General features: G+C 41.3%; 1 protein-coding gene across 5 annotated transcripts; it reads left to right on the forward strand.

Annotated features, from left to right (window-relative positions):
- Window positions 1-2: 2 nt before the first annotated feature.
- Window positions 3-18855, forward strand: slc25a22a (solute carrier family 25 member 22a). 5 transcript variants are annotated; one of them, XM_074678116.1, is made up of 13 exons: window positions 49-231; window positions 1639-1794; window positions 1899-1968; window positions 8393-8598; window positions 8690-8815; window positions 8940-8995; window positions 10901-10991; window positions 11555-11609; window positions 12315-12375; window positions 12599-12743; window positions 13373-13527; window positions 13615-13690; window positions 15008-18855. In XM_074678116.1, exons 4-13 carry the CDS (start codon window positions 8579-8581, stop codon window positions 15159-15161), a joined length of 939 nt encoding a protein of 312 aa, XP_074534217.1. In that variant the 5' UTR covers window positions 49-231; window positions 1639-1794; window positions 1899-1968; window positions 8393-8578; the 3' UTR covers window positions 15162-18855. The 5 variants fall into 5 exon arrangements, with proteins under 5 accessions (XP_074534220.1, XP_074534217.1, XP_074534219.1 ...); XM_074678118.1 differs by having other exon boundaries at window positions 1902-1968; XM_074678117.1 differs by lacking the exon at window positions 1899-1968.
- Window positions 18856-22193: the final 3338 nt, after the last annotated feature.

Below are 22193 nucleotides of genomic sequence, written 5' to 3' on the forward strand. Positions count from 1 at the left end.
TTCGTCTCCTCACTACTCCACCGCTCGCCCGGCTGCTCCCCCTCCCTCCCTGTTCGCCTGCCTGCCTGCTTCCACTCCCACCTCCTCCACCTCTCTCCGCTGGACTCTCAAATGCTAGTAACACCGGTAGGTTAGCTATTGTCGCTCTGTCAGCCAAAGATACTCAGTGCAAAGGCTCTGATTTGACACCACAGACCACACCGGGAGAGATAACGGAAACGGCTCTATGTGGTATGTAGATAACGGGATGCATTTACAGTCTGAATTAGGCCGGTGTGTTATTCTAAAAAAATGCGTGTTATTACCGTTATGCTTTACCTGTGCAGACCATGTAGGCAACATATGAAGCAATATTTCCGTTATTAGATCATAAATTAAGATAAACCGACATAAAATGCTAGCTAGTATGTAAAGGTTGTATGTCTGTGTAGCGGTTTGCTGCTTCGTTGTGAGAGGCAGCAGCAAATCATTTTCCGTTATGTGGCAAGCCGAGCATTTTCAACATATGGCGGGTTTTGAGGATGAAATTTCATATTTAATGTTGAATAAACGGTGGACACAACATTCTGAACGAGGAATCAATGCTGGCCATACTACAGTGGTTTATATGCCGGTTATAAATATGCCTGGCCATATTTTAACCCTTTCAGTCGGCTGCCCATTGAGTTCAGGTGTTACGGTTTCTTTGAACGGTTATTTGTGATGTAGCTGAGGTGTTGTGGTCTTTAAGGACACTGTACTTAGATATTTGATGTTACCACTTATTTTCTGGACTACATAACCTAATATCTACCTGAGCTGTGATAGGGGGGCTCTGCGGCCGCCCTCTGCCGGCTTCTCCTCAGTAGTGAGAGTATAATTATTATCATGTGGGCTGGGATGCTGGTCGTGGAGGGTAAACCCACTTTAACTGAACCCACCTCCTCTTTTCATTGGTGGAGCAGAGCACTCACCTCTGACAAGCAGGCTAATCATTAACATACTGTAGCTTCTTAGTATAGGATGAAAGAAAAGCAAGAAGCCTTTTTTTAACCCTTACTAAAGCAGAATTTGGAGGCTGGCCCTATTTTTACCCACCTTACCTTTCAGTCCATCCTCTCATCACAGGTGAGGCCTTGAATTCCTCTTTAAAAAAAGCACACTAGTAAGTGAAATGTGCAGCTAAGTACGTTTTTTGAGAGAACTTCCAGCTTGACATCAGCGGCCAGAAGAAACCAGTGTTTGTGTGAGGTTACGCAGAGGTTGAGACGTGTTATATGGCTTTCCTGCAGCTTTGAAATTATTGATGAGCCGAGCCATTCTTGGGTGTAGGGTGACATTGCTGGCCTTGTTGTACCTTTTCGGTGTTTTGCAATGTGCTGTTTAATCTGCATGCAGGACTACATGCATATAGCATTCTGACAATGTGTGAAGATCCCAGAGGCAAAGACTACCAAATGTCACAGCTTTGTGTGTGCTGAATGGTAATGATGCACTGTGCTGTGCTGGTGGGGGAGATGATGTGATGCTATGTGAAAGTTAAACTCAATCTGGCCTTTCATGGCTGTACTGTAATCTGCAAACTGTAACCAGATGCTTGAATAGTGTACCATACAGGGGAAGTCTACAAACAGTGGGCTTACTATTTTCTTGTGAAAGATGCAGGAAAGCTGAGAGGAAAGCCAAATAGAGGAGATACATGCAAAAAAGCCCCAGGTGACTTCAGGAAGTGGGGCAGCATCGATACCTGCGGTGTCAGAGGAGGGACCAAACACTACACCACCTCTCTGCACAGAAGGGGCATTTTGGCTGCCTGTAAGTTGAACTCAGCTTGTTATTTCTGATCTACAGCAGGTGATTATTACAACAATGCGTTACTGTGCGGGCATTAATGGCTGTAATGTGAACTCTGTGTGCAGCAGGACCGGGTGTAAACGCATCCTTGTGCCCTCATCGTGGCTCTTGGGCTGCTGGTTGTAAATGTTGATGGTGAGTGAGCTTTCATAAGTAGGTATTAGGTTTTTAATCCTGGTGCTGTTTGGAAGAGGAAATAGTAATCAGATTTATCTGTGACTCCACAAAAATTCATCCCATGTTTCCGCAGTGCTCTAGATGTCCAAAAATAGTACGCATCTTATAAACCAGCATTAGGGGAAAAGCATGCTAACCCCACCAGAGAGAGAACTGTTTAAACCAGATCCTTTTAGACGATTGATCCAACAAATAAACCCTCTGACAACGTCAAGCTGGAAGTCAGCCCTTCTACTCTAGCGTTGCTTTAGACTTAAATATAATCCACAAATGAATACTTCGAATTCAACACAGAAAACAGTAGCTTCACAAGAAAAGCAAAAACGGACAGATGGCGTTAATTTTCACACTGTTGTCTGTAATCCTGCAGCTCAGAGGAGAAATTGGTTGCATGAGCACACTTATGCCTGAAACAGTCCTTAGCGCTGGTCCTCTTCTCAACGCCTGACAGCTCACGTTGGGTCCAACCAGTTCATGTGAGACAGATGGACTGGTAACAACAGCCTGTTCCATGCTAATGAGAAAGGCCCAGTGTGATTCCACCTTATCTTCCTGCCTTCTTTCTGCTCACCACGGTCACATGAGCAGAGTGCTGACTACCATGGTGCGCTGTCACTACTGTAGCCTCCCACTTCCTTCTGTCAGTCACCAACTTCACTGTCATCCAGTCAGGAAGACCTTTAGCCTGTTTGGCACAGCAGGGCTGAGAGGTAAAAGCGTAGCTGGGATGGGTGAGGGATTTTTTCCCCGTGCTTAATTTGAATAGAAGAATAAACTAGAGTTTGCATTGAGTTTTGCATAGGAAATCCTCTGCTGTGTTGTGCTGCTGTAGATTTCTAGTATCCACAGGGTTTAGTTGTCTCTGCACAAGTCTTTCTCTGATTGGTGCATCCCTTTGAGCTGATTAGTTGAAGCCACTGGCCACATCTTTGCTATGCTATGTGTTAACATGATTGATTATCTATACTGGCCTTCATACAGTGCTGCACGCTTGTGGTGCATCACTAGAATATTTGCTGGTTATTTACAGACAGAAGAGCTCTCTGTCATACATGCGCCCATTTTTTTGACTTTTTTTAAGGGTTAAAAAAAGAGGATTTATTAAGAATGACAAAAGAAGGGTGAAAGAGATGTTTGTGCATACAGAACCCAGTGTTTTCAGCCCTTCCAAATCTTGAATTTAAACTTGAAATGATTGTAAATCTTTTTTTTAATTTGAATTATCAAGTAATAAATCAGGTGAGACAAAGTGAAGTATCAAGTGCTATTTTTATGATCTTCATAGATGGTTTATATGTTTTTACACAGTAATAACACTCATTTCCAGTCAAACATATCACATTTTAACATTTAACCTCTTAAGACCAAGCGTCTACATATGTAGACATTACATTTCTGCCTCTCAGACCTGTGATATTTTATTTTCAAACTTTTGACCTATTAGCCATATTTAGGGACACTGCCTGCATCATCTTTTGGTGAAACCGCACCCATTTTTGTGATAGAAAAACAAATGTATTGGAAATTTACAAACAATGTATTTAAGTACAAAAATGCTAAAAATAAACAACTAATGGAGAACTCATAACTTAACAATCAAACTTCCTGTACAATGACTAAGTTTAGCTATCATACATACTAAGTCTCACTCATCCCATATAGCAAGGAGGGATAAAAATGCACACCAGACCATTCTCGGATTTTAAGCGGTTAATATAAGTCACAATGACTTGATAATCCTCACAACAAATTTTATTTCAGTACATCACAGCCCAAAAAAAGGACTGAATTGGTTGTTGTGAGTAAAATTGGCTGCCAGTTCAGCAGCATTTTTTATTTTTTGACAAATTTCTGGAAAGGAGTTTATGATCCTCTGTCAAGAAAAGCATCAGTGGAGAAGCCAGTTGCATTAACAGCCATTTTAGTGACTAAGATTTCATTCCATTTTGACAAAAGTTACAGGTCCACAAAATCTACAATATCGTACCATATTTGTGTCATAATAGAAAACAAAAAAGCGAAAAAGCAACATACAAACCTGCTACTCTCTCCTCCCCAAGTGCTCTGCAAAAACTGAACTCAAAGCAGGTGTTTGTGTCTCACCTTAAGTCAAAATTGTCCAATAGATTTAATATGAGCCACATTCACCTGAAAAGTCCAGAAAAATGTTTGATTCATAGTTATTGAATTAATGACACATGAATTGCTAAGGAAATCTGCCCTTGTTTGCTGCCTTTTTTAAAATAGGAATAATGTTTTAAAACAGAATATAAAGTTTGTTTTTCTGACCCCACTGGCAGATCTTTTCCTGATCTTGTCATGTGGATGTTGTTCATATTAAGAGTTTTCTTTTAACCACAAATAAGACACTTTGCTCAGAACTTAGTTTTTGCAGTGTGGTGGGCATTTGCTGCAATTTTTGCACATCACAATTAGTAGTGTTTAAAATTGTTTCTCACAATAATTTTAAAAAATGTTATATCTAGAAGTGTCAGGTCATTGTGGCCCATGTGAAGTCTGATGGTTCAGCATATTTTGAATAGTGCTAGGAAAAAAAGGCTCAATAGGATTTGAGTTTTCAGTCCTTCTCCTGGCTTACAAAACGTTGACAAGAATGGCTCCTGCCTACCTGGGGTCCCTCATCCAGGTCTACACTCCTTCTCGCCCACTACGCTCTGCTTGTGAAAGACACCTGGTGCTCCCAGCCCAGTGCAGCTCCAAATCACTAGCCAGACTCTTCTCCTCTGTTGTGCCCAAATGGTGGAATGAATTACCTAACTCTATACGATCCGTAGAGTCCTTTTCTACTTTTACGAGATATCTGAAAACTCATCTGTTCAGGGAACACTTGTGCACTTAATCTGACCCTTCTCCTCTTTGCCCCTCAGGGGTAGAATTAGTCAGTAGGTCTAAGACTCAGCTCATATGATTTTTGAGCACTACTACTGAATGTTGCTGAAGTTTGAAGTATACTGTTGCAGCAACTTATTGTGGTTTGTTGGCTTGTTGATTATTGTAAACCCCCCCCAAACAAAACAAAACAAAAAAAAAACAATTGCCCTTAATGGCAACACCTGCAGCCGAGTAATTCGTAGCACTGTTGTCGCACTAACTAGGTTTTCTTTCTGTCTAACTTCTTGCTTGTGTTGTACGTCACTTTGGACAAAAGCGTCTGCTAAAAAAAATTGTAGAGTTTTTATGGTGTTTAACCACCATGAACGTCGAACGGTGCTTTAAATTTTGAAGAAGAATATGTTTTCTTTGCCCTCTGCTCCACTAACAAAGTTCAACATCAGTCCTCCTCAGTGAAGCATTTTTTATTGCCTCATTGTTCAAGGCTAAATGATGATCAAGGGTCAGAAGCAGAGCTGTTATCAGTCAGTGCACTCTTTGATCAGAAGTCAGTTAAAGCAGATTGGTTGAGTAGTTAAAAGCTCTGCATGGCAGCAACATTTCACAACCAGCTCGTCTTTTGTTTACTCATAAGCGCTTATCTTCTGCAGAGGTACAAACTCAAAATATGACCTCTGTGTGAATGTGTGCCAGACAAAGATGAAGCATTACTCTCCCCATGTGTTTTTAAACTATGAGGTTCTTTACCTGTTATCGTTTGCTAATTGTTAGCTGAATGTCTGAGTGGAATAAATGCTGATAAATGCAGTTAATGCCTGTTTGTGGGATGAGTGATGCCTCTTAGCTGAGGACACACTGTAGCCGATTGTTTTCACACAGACTCCAATTGTCATGACAAGACAGCAGACAGCCCGGCTGTGTGGGTCAAGTAAGTGTCCTGCTGCAGACACAGTGTTTTCCATAAACCGGAGTGGACGACTAACGCTTCAAGCAATGGAGGGAAATGTCAGTGTGAGGGAGACTCACAGAAGGCTCTCAGAGGCCGTTTATTTCCCCCTCAGACGGTACGTAGAGCCTTGGAAGTTGTGAATATATTTAGAGGAAGTCAGTGACAGGAAATAGAGAACAAAAGAAGCGTGCTGCAAAGTGAGGAGGTGGGCTGCTTCTCACAGCTGCCGGGTGAGAAAATGTTCATGATAAGTAAGAGGGAGACGCGCCACGGAGGAGGGCTGTGATGTCGGCTGTGTGAAGCTCCAGGGAGGAGAGAGGAGAACAAACTGAACCAACAGAGACCAGAAAGGTCCTCTCCTCCTCCTCCTCCCTCCTCCCTCCTCCACCCCTGGAGCAACCAGCAGAGGCCTCAAGTCCCCATCCAAACCAAACACACCGGACCACAGCTGCATTCATCGGAAACCTTAACATCCACGCTCACACTGTGCGATCTCTCTGAACTCAAATGTTGGTGTTTAGTTGTACGAGTGTCTTAGATGCACCTCACAGAGGAAAATCTGCAAGTCAGCAAAGATCTGAGAGGAAAAGCTGTGTTTGGAGAGTCGTGACTCGTGACTGAGGGAAACGAAGGGGGGGAGGGCTGCTGAGGTGGAGGGAGGAGGAGGCGGATTGCACTCACAGAGGGGAATATGATTGGTGGATGGAGGGGGTGGAGAAAATGAAAGGGGAAATGGGAAGTATCTCTTCTAACTGAGGGCATTCAGGAGCAAAAATAGGGAGCATCTTGGCCCAGTCAGACAAATTTCAACTAATTAAACTCAAATGACTGTCATACACACAGAGGATAGAGCTCCCCTCTTTATGTTACACTGTGTACACACTGTGTTACACAATGAAGGAGCTTCTGCATTAAAGATGAGTGTTCAAGGACACACGACGCACAGATGTGCTGGTGCTGGTGGATTTGTTTTAGCAGAGAGTAATCTGTCCACAGTGGTTAGAGGAATTGATACTCAGTGGTTTGTGTGTGTGGGAGATTATTCAGGGGAACATTTGAAAAAAAACATTTTGATCATCAAGAAAACTAAACCTCAGCAGCTTTCTTCATCTGAGCCGTGAGAAGTTGCTGCTATTTGTCTCTTGTGTGAACATAAACTGGAATATAGGGTTTTACTCTGACCTGCTGACCCCTTTTATGAGGGGCTGTGTTTAGTCAGAGCAACAGCACACTCTGAAAAAGACCCTGTTTCCGATAAGGGCTCATGGACTTGATATGGAGTATTTTTGTATAATTTCCTCCTTTTCACCTCCTTTTGTTATTTTTATTCACTCATCCGTGGCATGACATAAGTTACATGCCTCAGAGGCAGCGCTGAGAGCATTGCCACTGTGTTGTTATTCAGTCATGCCAGGCGACTGTTTACTTACCACCCCATCTGCAGTCCAGGGTTGTGTTTGGTTTGAGCCTCAGCACACCTGTGAGAGGAGTCAGAAAATCCTTCCTCCAAGCCCTGAAGCCCCCACTGACCCTCCCTGGAGAGGCTTACACAACTGCCTTGCAAAACCTCAGCAGTAAAATAACAAGTAAGGACTGGATATAGGATTCATCCAACTTTGTGCTGCGTTTAAAAAAATGCTCTCAAAAAAGGAGAGTTAGAGTAGGGTGAAAGATGCAGTTTTGAATTAAACATCTCTGTGTTCAGGTCAGCTGAGTCACCCAGCCCAGAGCCTTTTCTGAGGCTGCTCTCTGACAACCCCACCTTGCGTCATACTGCCTCGAGAGCTCTGACCATTCAGCTCTCAGAAAATCTTCTGAGGCGGTGTATTTAGAGGCTTGCACTTCACTTTTGATGGACAGAAAATCAAAATTAATGTTCGCACCACCTTGTAAATATGTATGTGGTAGGGATGCACGATATTATCGGCACAATATCGGTATCGGCTGATAAAAGCTTAAAAACACGTTTATCAGTATCGGCAGATATGAAAATTTCTGCCGATAGGCACAGCCGATAAGGTGCTATTCAGTTAGGATTATTACTATTTTCCATCTGAAAAACAAGCTCCTTAAATAAAATGTAGCACTTCATTTATTTGCACTGCAGAGCTCTGTGTCTGTCACCAGGTTGTTACAGTAGCTCTAAACTAATCAAATGCAACTTGGTTATGTTTAAAAATGCAATGTACATTTAAAGTTCATGTGATCTAAAGGAACCATTTTTCTGTATTTCAATACTGAATGTCTTGAGTTCGAAAAAATAATACATTTCTTATTTATGGTAAAATCAAATGTTTTTTGTCTTGTTTTATGTGTGTTTCTTAAACAAATAAGGCCGTCACAATAAGAGTAACATATAAATTCCAGAACAGGATAGACTTAGCTTTCTTTACTGTGAAAAAAACAAACAAACTTGTGATTATCGGTATCGGCCAAAAGGGGTTTCGATATATTCGCATATTGGATATCGGCAAAAATCCAATATCATGCATCCCTAGTATGTGGACATGAACTTTACAACCAAGCAAGTTTACATTCAAAGGTGTTAACTGTGATCATCTTGTGTTTGTACCTTTACAGGAATCCTCAAACTAGAACTAACAACTACTGCACATTGAAGAGAGTGGACAAACCATAATCAGGCCTCAGTCATCCCACTTCAGGAGCAACTAACACTACTGTTCCAAAAACCAGAAGCCAAGGACAACCACTGAGTGACGAGCTTACACACATATTGACTCTTTGACCAGCCAGGGCTTCACATAAATGGCTGACAAGCAGATCAGGTAAGGTTTGGTGAAGCAGCTGTGGTTTCTCCTTCATCTTTTTTCTTCTCACGTGTCACATTTGGTCCCTCTGACTGTCATCCTCATACAGTTTGCCTGCCAAATTAATCAATGGGGGTATCGCTGGCCTGATTGGAGTGACCTGTGTATTTCCCATTGACCTGGCCAAGACTCGCTTGCAAAACCAGCAAAATGGATCTCGCCTTTACACCAGCATGTAAGAAACTATTTTTTTAATGGTACATTTTGACTGTCCCTCAGTCATGAATTCTGAGTTAAAGGAATTAAGAGCACACCCATACTGATACTGATTAACCTCAACTGTTGTGTTTGTGTTTCAGGTCAGATTGCCTTATTAAGACCATCCGGTCAGAGGGGTATTTTGGGATGTACAGAGGTGAGTTATTAACTTGGCTGAAATGTTCTAGTGGTTATGTGTTAGCTACATAAGTTAGGTGGTTGTTGGTGGGTCCTTATATTCAGTTTTATAGTTTTTAAAGGTTGTTACACTGCCTGGCCAAAAAAAATGTCACCACCATAAACAATGGTCACACACTCCAACATTTGGTTGGACCGCCTTTAGCTTTGATTACAGCATGCATTCACTGTAGCATCATTTCAATAAGCTTCTGCAATGTCACAATATTTATTTCCATCGAGTGTAGCATTAATTTTTTACCAAGATCTTGCATTGATGATGGTAGAGTCTGACCACTGCCCAAAGCCTTCTCCAGCTCATCCCAAAGGTTTTCAATGGGGTTAAGGTCTGGACCCTGTAGTGGCCAATCCATATTTGAAAATGATGTTTCATGTTCCCTGAACATTTGCATCTTGGAATATGCCCGTGCCATCAGGGAGGAAAAAATCTGTCAGCCTGGTCATTCAGTATATCCAGGTAGTCAGCTGATCTCATTCTTTGAGCACAAACTGTTGCTGAACCTAGACCTGACCAACTGCAGCAACCCCAGATGATAGCACTGCCCCCACAGGCTTGGACAGTAGACAATAGGCATGATGGGTGCATCACTTCATCTGCCTCTCTTCTTACCCTGATGTGCCCATCACTTTGGAACAGGGATAATCTGGACTCATTAGACCATATGACCTTCTTCCATTGCTCTAGAGTCCAATCTTTGTGCTCCCTACCAAATTAAAGTCCTTTTTTCCAGTTAGCCTCACTGGTTGCTGACTGACAACAGTCAGACTCAACCATCATCAGTGATCAGATATTGGTGAAAAATTAGTGCAACACTGGATGGAAATAAATCTTGTGACAATGCAGAAGCTTATTGAAACAATGCCACAGTGAATGCGCACCATAATCAAAGCTAACGGCAGTCAAACAAAATATCAGCGTGTGTGACCTTTTTTTTTTTGTTGGCAACTTTTTTTTGGCCGGGGCGGTGTAAATCCCTATTGTAAAATCTTTTTATCTCCACAAGCAACTATCATGCACTGCAGTGGTCAGCTTGGGATTTTATCTCTTGATCATCGGTCAGTTAAAGCTTGTTGTTTCATAGATCATGCATTAGGTCAAATATTGACTGGACACTAATACAGGAGGGATTGTGCCCCTCACTGAGTAAGGATCAAAGCATGAAAAACTCAGCTTTACACAAAGATCCAGGCAATATCTCATTGATATATTGTCTGTATTGTCGCTTTGTTATCATCAACTGACAACCTGTGACACGAACACAGCTTTAGATGTGTTCATCTAATGCCACTCACTCAGCACCAACCGCCTGCTCACTTCCTGATGGGTCTCATTGCCTCTAAACTTCATCTCATCTGTGGACATTACTTCTCTGAATGCTATCATGTTCCTGCTCTCTCTTTGACTTTGAACAGATTTAAGGTTAAACGCTTGAGGTCATTTGCAGATGAATAAACATTTTTATCATTTTTATTGACAAAACTGGCATTCGGATCCATATTTGTTAATGATGAACATTGGCTTAACTGACGGGCGCCTTTAGGGATCTTACATCCAGCTGTAGTATAAATAAACTAGAAGCCACTGTAGCATATTAAATCATTTTCCTACACATTGGGTCACCAACTAACCTACAAACAGCACTCTCACTTTTTTCAATGCTGGTTTTGGAGGGTTCTTTTGTAACAATATGGATGACAAATCATCACCTCGATATCATGATACATAAAATATTCCCAAATTCTTTCCCATGTACTATGTGTAACTCAAATACAGTCATCTAATACTTAATATTTCACATCCTCATTGTCTGTCTCCCCTCTCTGTTTCTTCTCTTTGTGCCTCTGTCTCTTTTTTTCCCTTCAGGAGCGGCGGTGAACTTAACACTAGTCACGCCAGAGAAAGCCATCAAGTTGGCCGCCAACGACTTTTTCAGGCATCACCTCTCCAAGGATGGGTGAGGCATGGCAGTGCTGTCGAGCTGCCTGACACAAACACAAACACTCACACGCTCACACACACTCCTCTTGTTCACACCGTGATTAACTGGCATGTTTACAAACATGTAACCTGACACATTAGCTGTCTGTGTTCTCTCTGAGCTTCCTGTTAATCCTCAACCATTTTGAGGCCACAGAGAGATTCCCAATGGTTTGTCTACTGTTTAAAAATAAAGATTGAGTGGATGTGTGTCGGCACATTAGCAGCTGCTGAAATCCATCACCCATCATTGTCGCATGAGCACTGAACAGAAAGTTCCTGGGACATCTATCTCCATCTCTATGGAGATGAACACACAGGCTGATGAATGATTGACTTGTCTTGCTCTGTCGCTCACCTTGTGAATTATTAATCTGCCCTTGTGCCTGACAAGTTGATGTGGGAGACAGAGATTAGCATCACCAGCCCAGGTGGTGACAACTCTTTTTTCCTGCCTGCAGAAGTAAAGTTGTCTGTCTGTCACACTGTCAGTCCGGTGCAGAAACTATCATCTGATCATGCTTTTTATCATCACTGTAGGAAACTCACTTTGGTCAAAGAGATGCTGGCTGGATGCGGAGCTGGAACATGCCAGGTGAGTCGGAGATATTGCATTTATTGCATCCTCCTGTTTTCCATCTGGAGCTGCCGCCATTAGCGCTGCCTGTGTAAACTCATGCACGAACCACCTTGGACTTGATTCATTCATCTGTCACCGCCTGCAGCCAGAGTTAGACAAAACCAGTCTTGTATGAGAGGTTGCCTCTGCAGATTGATCCTTTCAGCTGCAATCAGAATGTGTGGCATACCATGAATGATTTTCAATATCTTACACATTGTCCAGTTAGATCAATAAGTAGATTAAAATACGCTTCCAGCTCAAATTGAGTGATCAGATAAAGGGATGTGAGAGTGTCAGGCCATGTGCTTTAAGTGAATGAGTCAGAGAGAAATGCCTCTTGTCAATGGGGGCAAAGGCTTCAAGTCCAAGGAACGTGATTAGATTAAGTGTAGCAGACCTTGGATTAAGATTGTGGCTGAGAACACTGCCATCTCACCCTTAATCCTGTTAACTAGTTACTACTGTGCAGATCACAGAGGCAAACAAGAGGTGACAGATAGCTAATGGATGCTAGTAGCTTAACTCTGAACTCATGTTTTGCCTGACATGCTTAGAACTAATCAATCCTAAACTCTTTAACTCCAAATTGCATTCACATGGAAGAATAATCAGCTGCTTTGTACACGGTGTGTATATCATATGCTGTATGTGACTAATCCATCGTGTTTGTTGTTGTAGGTTATTGTCACGACTCCTATGGAGATGTTGAAAATCCAGCTCCAAGATGCTGGGCGCATTGGTAAGAGGAAATAAAATCCAGATGGTGTTTCAGAGAGGAGTGATAAAGAGAGCCTGGAGTGACAGTGGCCTCATGTGGTCATACAAGAGATGACAACAGATTTATTATGTTTCCTTTCACTGAAAAGACTTTCAAATGTCTCCATTGATGGATGCTTTGTCTTTTTCTTTAGCTTCATTTTAAAGTTTTACTGTTCTTAGTGTCTTGTGTCTTTTGCTCCCAGCGGCTCAAAGGAAGCTGATGCCTGAGACGGTGGCAGCAGGTACTGTGGAGACGAAGTCCCCAACAGCCATGCAGCTGACCAGACAATTACTGAGGGAGAAGGGGATTGCTGGGCTTTATAAAGGCCTTGGAGCAACATTGCTCAGGTAAAATAGATCTTAAAAGAAGGCTTCAATCTTTAAAAATCAGTGTTGATGGAGAGTAAAAGCAGCAGAACAAAATCCACTGTAATGACATAAAGCTCCTGACCGCAGGAATCTGACGATTGTTTTGTGTGCAAGCACAGATACAGTCTGCTCTAGATCAAAACTTCAGTTTGAGCAAAAAATCCACAGACCTGTAAAAGCTTGCATTTTTACTTCGACATTATCATTTTGGCCAAATGGTGGTTACAAGTACATTACACGAAAAGGTCTCCTATTCTAGGTCGATACCTCTTAAGTAAGACTAAGAGAAGCTTCTTTTCACTAACTATTCACAGTGACACTGAGACTTACCAGAGACAGATGATCCAGCTCTGCTCTGGGGTTACAGAATGAACCCAGACATGATGTCAGACATATCTGGAGGGCTGGATTTCACATCACTTTTGTACCGAGTGCAGCCTCTTCTCATGTTACTAGTTGATCTATGAACAATGCAGCACACAGAAAAGAAGTCTTGGCTGAAAGCCGTTTATCCCTAACCACTGGCTTAAACAGCATACCTGAAAAGTTGAACATTGTGCCAAGAGGTACATTGAGCCAACTGTACTGAACACTTTCTTTTCCTGCAGGGATGTTCCTTTTTCCATTATCTATTTCCCCCTCTTTGCCAATCTGAATAACCTGGGCAAACGTGGCGCTGAAGGACCTGCTCCTTTCTACGTGTCCTTTATATCTGGCTGCCTTGCGGGGAGCACAGCGGCTGTTGCTGTGAATCCCGTTGATGGTAGGCAGTGGCATTTTGAACATTGTAACAGAAATGTGTAAATCATTTGTACATCTTTTGTTGTCACTTACACTTTGTGTGTTTCAGTGATCAAGACTCGACTGCAGTCTCTGACCCGAGGAAGCACAGAAGACTCGTACAGCGGTGTGACTGACTGTATCAGGTGACCTCTTTATGTCTCTACTGCTGCTGCATACATAATGATTACGGAGTGTGTGCGTTCATGTTGAATGATAGAAATGCGCCTCACGCGTCAGCATGCTTTCACACACTTTACAAAAACAATGAAAACGACTGAGTAGTACACAGAATCTATTCCTTTTCCTTAGTTCAGAGAAAAGTGCAGTAAATATGAGTCCTCTTGACTACTGTACATCTTCAGCACACTACCGCTTGATGTAAATGGCAATCAATTAAAAAGGGATAAATGGTTATATGAGTTATGGAGGAAACGCAGAGTCTGTCTGAACATTTTAAAATTCAGAGAAAAATCAGTAGAAATAACACTCCTTAGTCTTTCTAACTGTTTTTATGCTTTATAAATATCCTACTCCTCTGCTTTGTTGGTGCAACCAGGAATGTGTTTTAAGTAATTTCCCTCTTTGGACTGCAAATGCTGATAGAAGACTTTAAAGATGCTTTCGATAAACCTTGTATGAAAATTTTCGATCATTTCCCCAACTTACCAGATGAAAGATTTAACTTTTAGACAAAGAAACGCTTAATAACATAACTTCTATTTACCAATACTGATAAATTATTAATAAAGAGGCTCAACTAATGTGGTCCAAAGCACAGGGACTGTTTCAGATTCCTACAGTTGTTTCCATCATTGCAGCCAGAAATGTGATCTGAAAATGGACTAAGCAGCAGAATCTGAGACTGTTTAGGTCCTAAAATCCACACAGAATAAATTTACTTCTAAATTTGATATTGTCTCCTTAAAGCTGGAAATGATAACTCCTTGTGGAATAAAAAGAAGAGTGGGGAAGGGAGCTGGATGGGGCTGTCACTGGTGGCTTGGGAAAAGTTTTCGGCAGTCTTTAACTCAAGACACTCAAGAGAACATTTCTAAAAAAAATATGATCATCTTCTACAAAGTAGGTGTAGAGTGTGTAGCTGGTGGAGTTCTGGAAACTACTAAAATGGAGAAAATGGCTTACTTTAAAGCTCCAAAAATGTAATTTATAACCCTAATGTGAGCAGACGATTCCATAAACTACTCTTTTTACCCCCTAGAGTATAAAACATAAATGTGCACTCCCATTGTTCTTATGTGACCATTTTATAGAAGTGAAAGCATGGATTGGTATGAGAGTTTAATGCCTGCTGAGGAAACTGGTTTTGATGAATGAAGCTGTTTTTTATGTGCATATCTACTGTCATATAACAGACTGGATATAATAAGTAAAGAGCTTTGTTAAAAAACATATTAAGCCTGAACTCTGTTTTATTGTTCTCCTTTTCTCGTGCTCTCCAGGAAAATCTTGCGCAATGAAGGTCCATCAGCCTTCCTGAAAGGAGCCTACTGTCGAGCCTTAGTTATCGCACCTCTGTTCGGCATCGCCCAGGTGGTCTACTTCCTGGGTGTGGGCGAATTCATTCTCAGCTTCTTGCCGAAAAAAGACAACTAAGAAGCACCTCCTCTCAGCCTTTCCCTCCTGTAATGCGTCAAAAACAACTGTGTGAGGATTCATCTCATTTTAAAAAATTGTGGACGGGTCCAAGCACGACTCAATTTGTACATTTTCGTTTTTAATTTCTTGTTGTGAATGTTGAATAGTTTAGGATGGAGCCTTTGTTTTTGCCAAGCTGCCTACGGTGGCACACAAAATTCCAGTAGGGACACTCAGCTAGCACACTGGAAATGAAGCCACAAATATCAGATGAAGTTTTAAAGGAATATTGCTTTATGATTCTAACTTTCATTTGCAATTTTTTGAATATGATTGTGGAAGTCTTGAAGTAGATGTACTGCCCTTGGTTGCTGCACTTCTGCAAGCTCTACAGTACCTAATTTAAGACATTAGCCTCTGGAAGAACGTAGTCGACTGGCTAAATTATATGCACATTCTGAAGATGAAGAACACTAGAGGGGGTAGACTATATGATAAACCTAGTATGAAACATGTCCTCCAGACCTATGTCTTAAAAATCATATTTATATATAGACTTGGCACACAGCATCCATGCCTGTATTTCAGACAAGGAATGTGTTAATTTGCTACCAGCACTTTTCCTGTGATCGCTCCTGAGTAACCACATCCCTTCCTGTGAGTGGTTGTAATGAACTTTGATTGCCTTGGCTTTTAAAGTAGATCAGGTTCCATCTGATATTTGATGCTCTCACAATGGTTCGACTGTTCTGCCTCTGTGAAAGGTGTCTCCTGTTTCTAGATCATGCACTACAGTGAAGAGACAATGCTCCACATTGGTGCAATACACACAAGAAAACTGCACAGATGCATTGCTAGAATCATTTAAAATAATAATTTATCTCTGCTTTTTTTTTCTTTTAGTTGTGGGCACACCTCAATCAGTGATGTTACTGCAGGGGTTTTTCCTCAGTGAGAAGGTGATGGAGAACTCCCACTGTGACATTACTGATTGGATTGCAGGAAAAGGGCAATTTATAAATTCGGTCAGAACAAAAAGAGCAGTGCTGCTGTAGTTTTCAGATTCATTGTTAGTCCAAGTTTGAAACATTTAGCTGTGCACACTAAATGGGTTAAAAGTCATGTTAATAGAGTGTCAGATCATAGGAAGATGTTGGTAATTTGGCTGAAAAATCACATGTGCAGGCCTCAGACCATTGCGGTGCCAGTTAGACCTTAACTGGAGCATTTGACACCCTTAAGATCCAAAAACAATTACCTTTGTTTACAGATAAATTTATGCTCACTTTAAAATTAATTTCCAAACTTGAAGTCAGTGGCAGGACCCCAAAGAGCTAATGGCATTGTTTTCTTTATCAGAAAATTACACCAATGTGGTTTCAGTGCTCTCTGAGTTTGACCAAACATCTCTTCTTGTTTGCTTTAGGAGGTTTTGTTTGCTTTAAGCTGCTATGGAAAGCAGCCTTGTTGTATCTTATTTGTGCATCACAACACTGAAGCCCTGCCATTGGTTTATCTCGCCGGAGATCAAGGTGACTTTGACAGTGTATTACCCAATCACATTCCTTCCTCGCTCCCACTGTTTCCAGCAGCTTGTTAATCGTACTGTTGTACTCTAGATACATGATGCAACTTTTCAACGTGTTATCATTTGTGGGAGTGAGGTCTATTTATCAATATTCCTTTCAATAGGCGGTATAGCACTATGTATTTCTGTGTGTTGTTTTTTTCTGTGTCAAAGTGTCCACCTTATCTATACTGTACATATGCAGACGATATGAACTTTAATGTTGTAGGATTTATTGTTTTTGTTTCGTACATGATGGCTCATTTGCACACCTACCTCTCCAGCTCCCCCCTCTCAATCCATATCGTAGTGATTTTTTTGTTATGATGATGTAGACATATCAAATGAAGGAGTGCATTTTAATACAGCAAGCATCATTTGGACTTAAATGCAGCACATTGTTGAGGGTTTTTTACTGTATGCACAGGGGAACGGTGTAGATCTAGAAGTTGCTTTATACAGTGGTCTCATTATCCTGAGCTTTAGGTAAAGTTTGACTGGCCTTTTTGGTGCAGTTTTAATGATGCGGACCACACAAGGTGTCATAAAATGACAGAATTGTAGCTTGTTGGCTCTACTTAATCATCTCAGAAGAAAATGAAATCCACCCCAGAGAAGGGCCAGTAGGGACCTGCCTGTAACCCATCAGTCTTTTTGAATGGTGCTTCTTTCATGAGGTAGCTGCAGTATGAAGGCGGCAGCAGTGCTAACGACCAAGGCTGTGCCAGCTGAATCTCATGCTAGTGAATCTCTCGGCGCTATCAAAGTCTTAACTGAAAGCCATAGGTCAGGGAGGGACGTCAGATCTGCCAGACATCGACAGGCACCTCTAGCCATGTTAGCGGATGACAGCTGAGCCACAGGAAACAGAGGAAAAAAAAAAGCTTCTGTGAGCTCATCTCGATAAATCACTGTCGTGGTTTTTCAACATTCCGACTGCCACTTCATCTCATATTCAATGTTATTGTGATCACAATGCCTATTTTTATGTTGTTGAGATTATTGATCTGATATTTGAACCATCCCTACCCCCACTTCACCATCGATGTTTTCAGATTTTATTGTCTGTTATTTTTGTTTGTTTCTGTTGAATCTTGAAAATGTTGTGCAAGTCATTTTGTTTTACACTCAGCTGTGAATTTTCTGTTGACCTTGTGCTTTTGGTTCTGTACGTATGTGCGCGTGTCTCACAGTGTAGTGCTGTGTAGTTGATGTGTAGTTGTTAGTGTGACACTGCGGTATTTTTCTCTTTGATTGTCAGACCAATGCTCTCTACCCTCTCTCCTTCTATCTGCCACCTCCTCTCCCCCTCACAGCTGGGGAGTGCAGGTGAATGCAGAGGAGCTCTGGAACACCAAATGTATGACTAAGAGTGTATACAATCAAAGAAAGCACAAAGGATTAAGAGGCACAAGAGACACACTTTGAATACACTCAGACAAAAATCCCTGAAAATCAATGTGTTGCTTTGGCAAAACATGGATTGAGTCTGATTAATTTTGGTGGCGACGCAAATTGAGATGAACTTTCAAGTTCATCTGTCTTTGAAACTTGACTCACAGGGCAGAGACAACAGAATGAGGGTGTCTGCTATTTTATCCACAAAATGTATATCGCCTACATATTCTAACTGAATCAGATATAAGAATGTAACTTAGATATTAAGAGATGTATTATAATTATAGTGAAGAGTTTATTATTACATTTTAACCTAATGATATGTGCTTTACACACTCACAGAAAACACATCAACCAGCACACTGGTATGCAATAGGTAGAAGTCTCTCACACACTCACACACACAAACACAGAGTAGACAAAGGAGAAAAACAAATGACGTCACAACCTGTCAATCACACAATGTATGATGCAAACTGGGACCCTGGAGGCCCTCTGGGGTCTGAGCTCTGCTCACGGCCTCTGTTGTCTTCCTCCAAGAGGAACTGTGCATTACAGCACTTTAAAAACAAAGACCCCACCCCACAGTCCATCAACAAAGTCTCTCTCTGCCACAAAGAGGGTGTTTTTGATTATGTGTGGTGAGTGACACAGTTGTCCCAGTCGTTATTTACGATGCAATGAAAAAAAATGAAATATTGTATTACCTGTCACAATTTGCTGTTCAATAAACTGACTGTCCTCAAACCAAGCTGCTGTGGTTTGTGCTGCAGGTCTTATTTTTGACATCCATCCCTATCTTTGAGCTCTATTAATCAGGCTGTGATTTCATTCTTGGTGCTGCTGCTGTGAAACCAAAACAGAAGAGTGAGGCTTTGAAGAGTGTGAGGATGACATTGTGACTCCTCAGGGCACTGAAGAGCAGCTGAGGCATTTATGTTCTGATGATTTGCTGCATGGTGTAACCACCAGGTGTCAGTGTGGGGTCACAGTGGAGCTGCAGCCCTGCCTGTAGTGGGAGTGAGAGCATTGTGCTGTTATATACTACAGGTGTATGCTAAGCTTGGGCGGTGTGGCAGTAAATCACGCGCTCTGATCTCACTCTGGCTTGCTATCTCATACTCAGTTTTGCTACTTTCTATCTCCTGCAGCTTGTACACAGATGTTCCTGTCTCATATGTGATCTGGGTGGTTTCCCCTGATAAACAAGGTGTTGAGAAGTTGCAGGATGGCAATATGGAAATGTGCTTTTTTTGTAATATTCCAGGTTTATAAATCCCCTTATGGTTCCTGCATGTTTCAGCTGAACTGATGTTATGACAGGGGTTTATTCATTATTAATCCCCTGCTGTTTGCCATGTATTCTACATCATAGCATTAGTGTCGGGGGTGCTTTTTTGCAGCACCCTGCAGGATAATTTCATCATGGCACCTTCCTGTAAACCTGTACACACAGGCACACACACAGACACACACACACACACACACACACACACACAGAATCACACACTGCTGCCATTTACATGTTTGTGTGGTTGTAAGCAGGTCCTCTTTCAGCCAGAGTCAGATTTCTTATTGGATTTTTGCGCCTCTTTGGGGGACTCCTTTCATCAGACTATCTACTCCAGTGTTTACACACACAGGAGATTAGCCAAAGGCTTCGTTTACCACAATGACAAGACTTTGAAATACAGAAATGAGCAGCAGCCACTATTCCTCTGCTCATCCAAATCCCTTTCATGTCATGACTTAAGCTGCCACCGTGAACTATTATTAGTCTCTCACGCTTTCAAGCCGGAGAAGGAGGTGGAGAAGGTGCAGGGAAAGGTAGACTAAGTTGAGCTTGAAGACACTGAATGATGGAGGGAAAAGGAGGGTAATGAAGAGGTGGAGACAGTGGAGGACTATCGATAGGAGGAGCAGGGAGCCAGAGGAAGAAGGGGATGGTGTTGATGTGAATATAGGTCACTAAATCAATGGGAATCAGGTTTTTGAAGGGAGAGAAGGGGGTATTTATAGATATCAGTGGAGACAGATGCATCGGTGACAGGCACAATGATGCTGGGAGAGCAGGATAGAGGGGAGAATCTGCAGATAGACTGTGTATAAATGAGTCTGCAGAGAATACCCCTCTAACAAATGGCAAAAGATTCTCAATGGTGAACAAATAGCACAGAGCGTGCTGCAAAACAAAATATAATCAAATGGAAATCACTGCAGGATGCTTTGAGCAAATGACCTTCCCAGCTCTATTGACAAAACACAGGCAAACTGTTAAATGTGATATTGCGAAGGCTCACAGCATTTGCATCTACAGTACAGCTCTGCTCATATCCTATTGAAGTGTAATCTGTGTTATCAGAGGCACATGATTGAATGGAATATTAGCTGTCTATTTTACAGAAAAACCTGCATATTTATAACTGAGAGCCACTGAAAGGCTTTAGTAGTATAATAAAAACATTACTGCCTGTGCTGTTAAGATTTTACTTCAGATGTCATTGTCAGATTTACTGCAAGGATCTTCATCGACAGATCAACATTTTATTACACAACTTCTATTTTGACCAATTGCACTAACAGATTGAGCTCTAGTGCTCACTTTGGGCTTCTGTTTTAATAACAGTTATGACTTATCCCATATTTTTTACGCCTCATCCCTCAGTCTAACCACTTAATGGAACAAGAAGTTCCAGCCAAATTGGAAAATTTACTCTGAGAACAAAAAGCAAGAATAATTGGAGAAATTGTTTTAAATTGCTTTCTGAGTGGATTTTTTTTAACAAGACTAAGTCAAGGTCATAGACAAATTGTTCCATCAGCACTCACTAACAGGGACTTCCTACGTGTGATGTAAGACAGCCTGAATACTCAGGGTAATCTACAGCTCATTATGCATCTAATTTGGCGACTATTTGCATAGCAGTCACATCACCTTGCATCAAAAACTGGCAGAGGACACTGACAATCACTCCTTAAGAGATCTTAATCTCTGGCCTGTGCCTGATAATGTGGTGCTCCATAAACCTGCACACGACAGCGTGCTGCTGCTGCATGTGAGACCATCTGACCACCATTTGTGGAAGGGATACGGATGTGCAGCAGGTGTGGCGTGGTTGAAGTCAGAGGACCAGATGGGTTCCTCTCTTCCTGGCCTTACATCAATGTTGACAACAAAGCTGAGTTTTCATATGATTTTGCTGCTCTAATAACTTGTGTCATTGTGGCGGAAAGTAGTTTATCCCCCTTTTCACAATTATTGTTAATTTGAGTATTTTGACAAGTCATTTATCCAACAGCTACTTTTACCTTACTGAAATTAATTAACGTTATCTTTGATTTAAATATATAGCTAACATTTTTACCTTAAGCTTCTGTGCAGTTTTGAATAGGTAAAAATCAATACAGCTGCCTCTTTATGACCAAAAAAAGCCCAACAAGCCCACCAGCAAGGCAAATGATCATTTCTACAAAGTTACTTTAATCTCTGAAATTGCAGTGGCGAGGTAGGTGTCTAGAAAAGCAAACAACCAAACCTTGTTGGAATACTTTCGCTATGTGAGAACATGTCCATGAATGAACTGCATTTATCTACCCTTTCTGTTTTCACCTAACACATTTTCTTTATCTAACATTACAGTTTTTTGTTTGTTTAACTGTTTTCATGTTCCTTTGATTGATTTTGGAGCTTTGTAAATAACTTACTAAAAGAGGATTATATGAATCCTCTAAGCTTAATTCTTTGATGACGCAAAAAGGAGGCAGTTGTCCAAAGTCAAATACTTAGATACTTCAAATTCACAACTTAACTGGATTTATTTGCATTTAAGAAAGCTATTTTAGAACCGACCAAAATAGCTGAATTGACCAAAAGTCAACCATACCTTTGGCATCTACAGGACAGATCTGATTCAAAGGAGGTTCATGCCACCCATAACCACCCCTGTGGACACACCCTTGTTGGTAATAAATAAATGAACCATAAGATGTTGCTTAAATATAGTATAATTTAATTTTTAAAGGGCATTTTTGCATTATGATGTAATTTTAATAGAACAGTAGATACTTTGATAATACTTTGAATG

This window comes from Halichoeres trimaculatus, unplaced genomic scaffold (assembly GCF_033239565.1).
Source record: "Halichoeres trimaculatus isolate MK-OKI-2021-1 unplaced genomic scaffold, fHalTri1.1 fHalTri1_scaffold_10, whole genome shotgun sequence".
Classification (NCBI taxonomy): domain Eukaryota; kingdom Metazoa; phylum Chordata; class Actinopteri; order Labriformes; family Labridae; genus Halichoeres; species Halichoeres trimaculatus.

What these genes read in the sequence shown, in the direction of transcription:
- slc25a22a (XM_074678119.1), top strand. Translation starts at nt 8,579, where the DNA reads ATGGCTGACAAGCAGATCAG. An exon ending in ATGGCTGACAAGCAGATCAG is followed by an intron (nt 8,599 to 8,689) that starts GTAAGGTTTGGT and finishes ATCCTCATACAG; the next exon opens with TTTGCCTGCCAAATTAATCA. An exon ending in CTTGGAGCAACATTGCTCAG is followed by an intron (nt 12,744 to 13,372) that starts GTAAAATAGATC and finishes CTTTTCCTGCAG; the next exon opens with GGATGTTCCTTTTTCCATTA.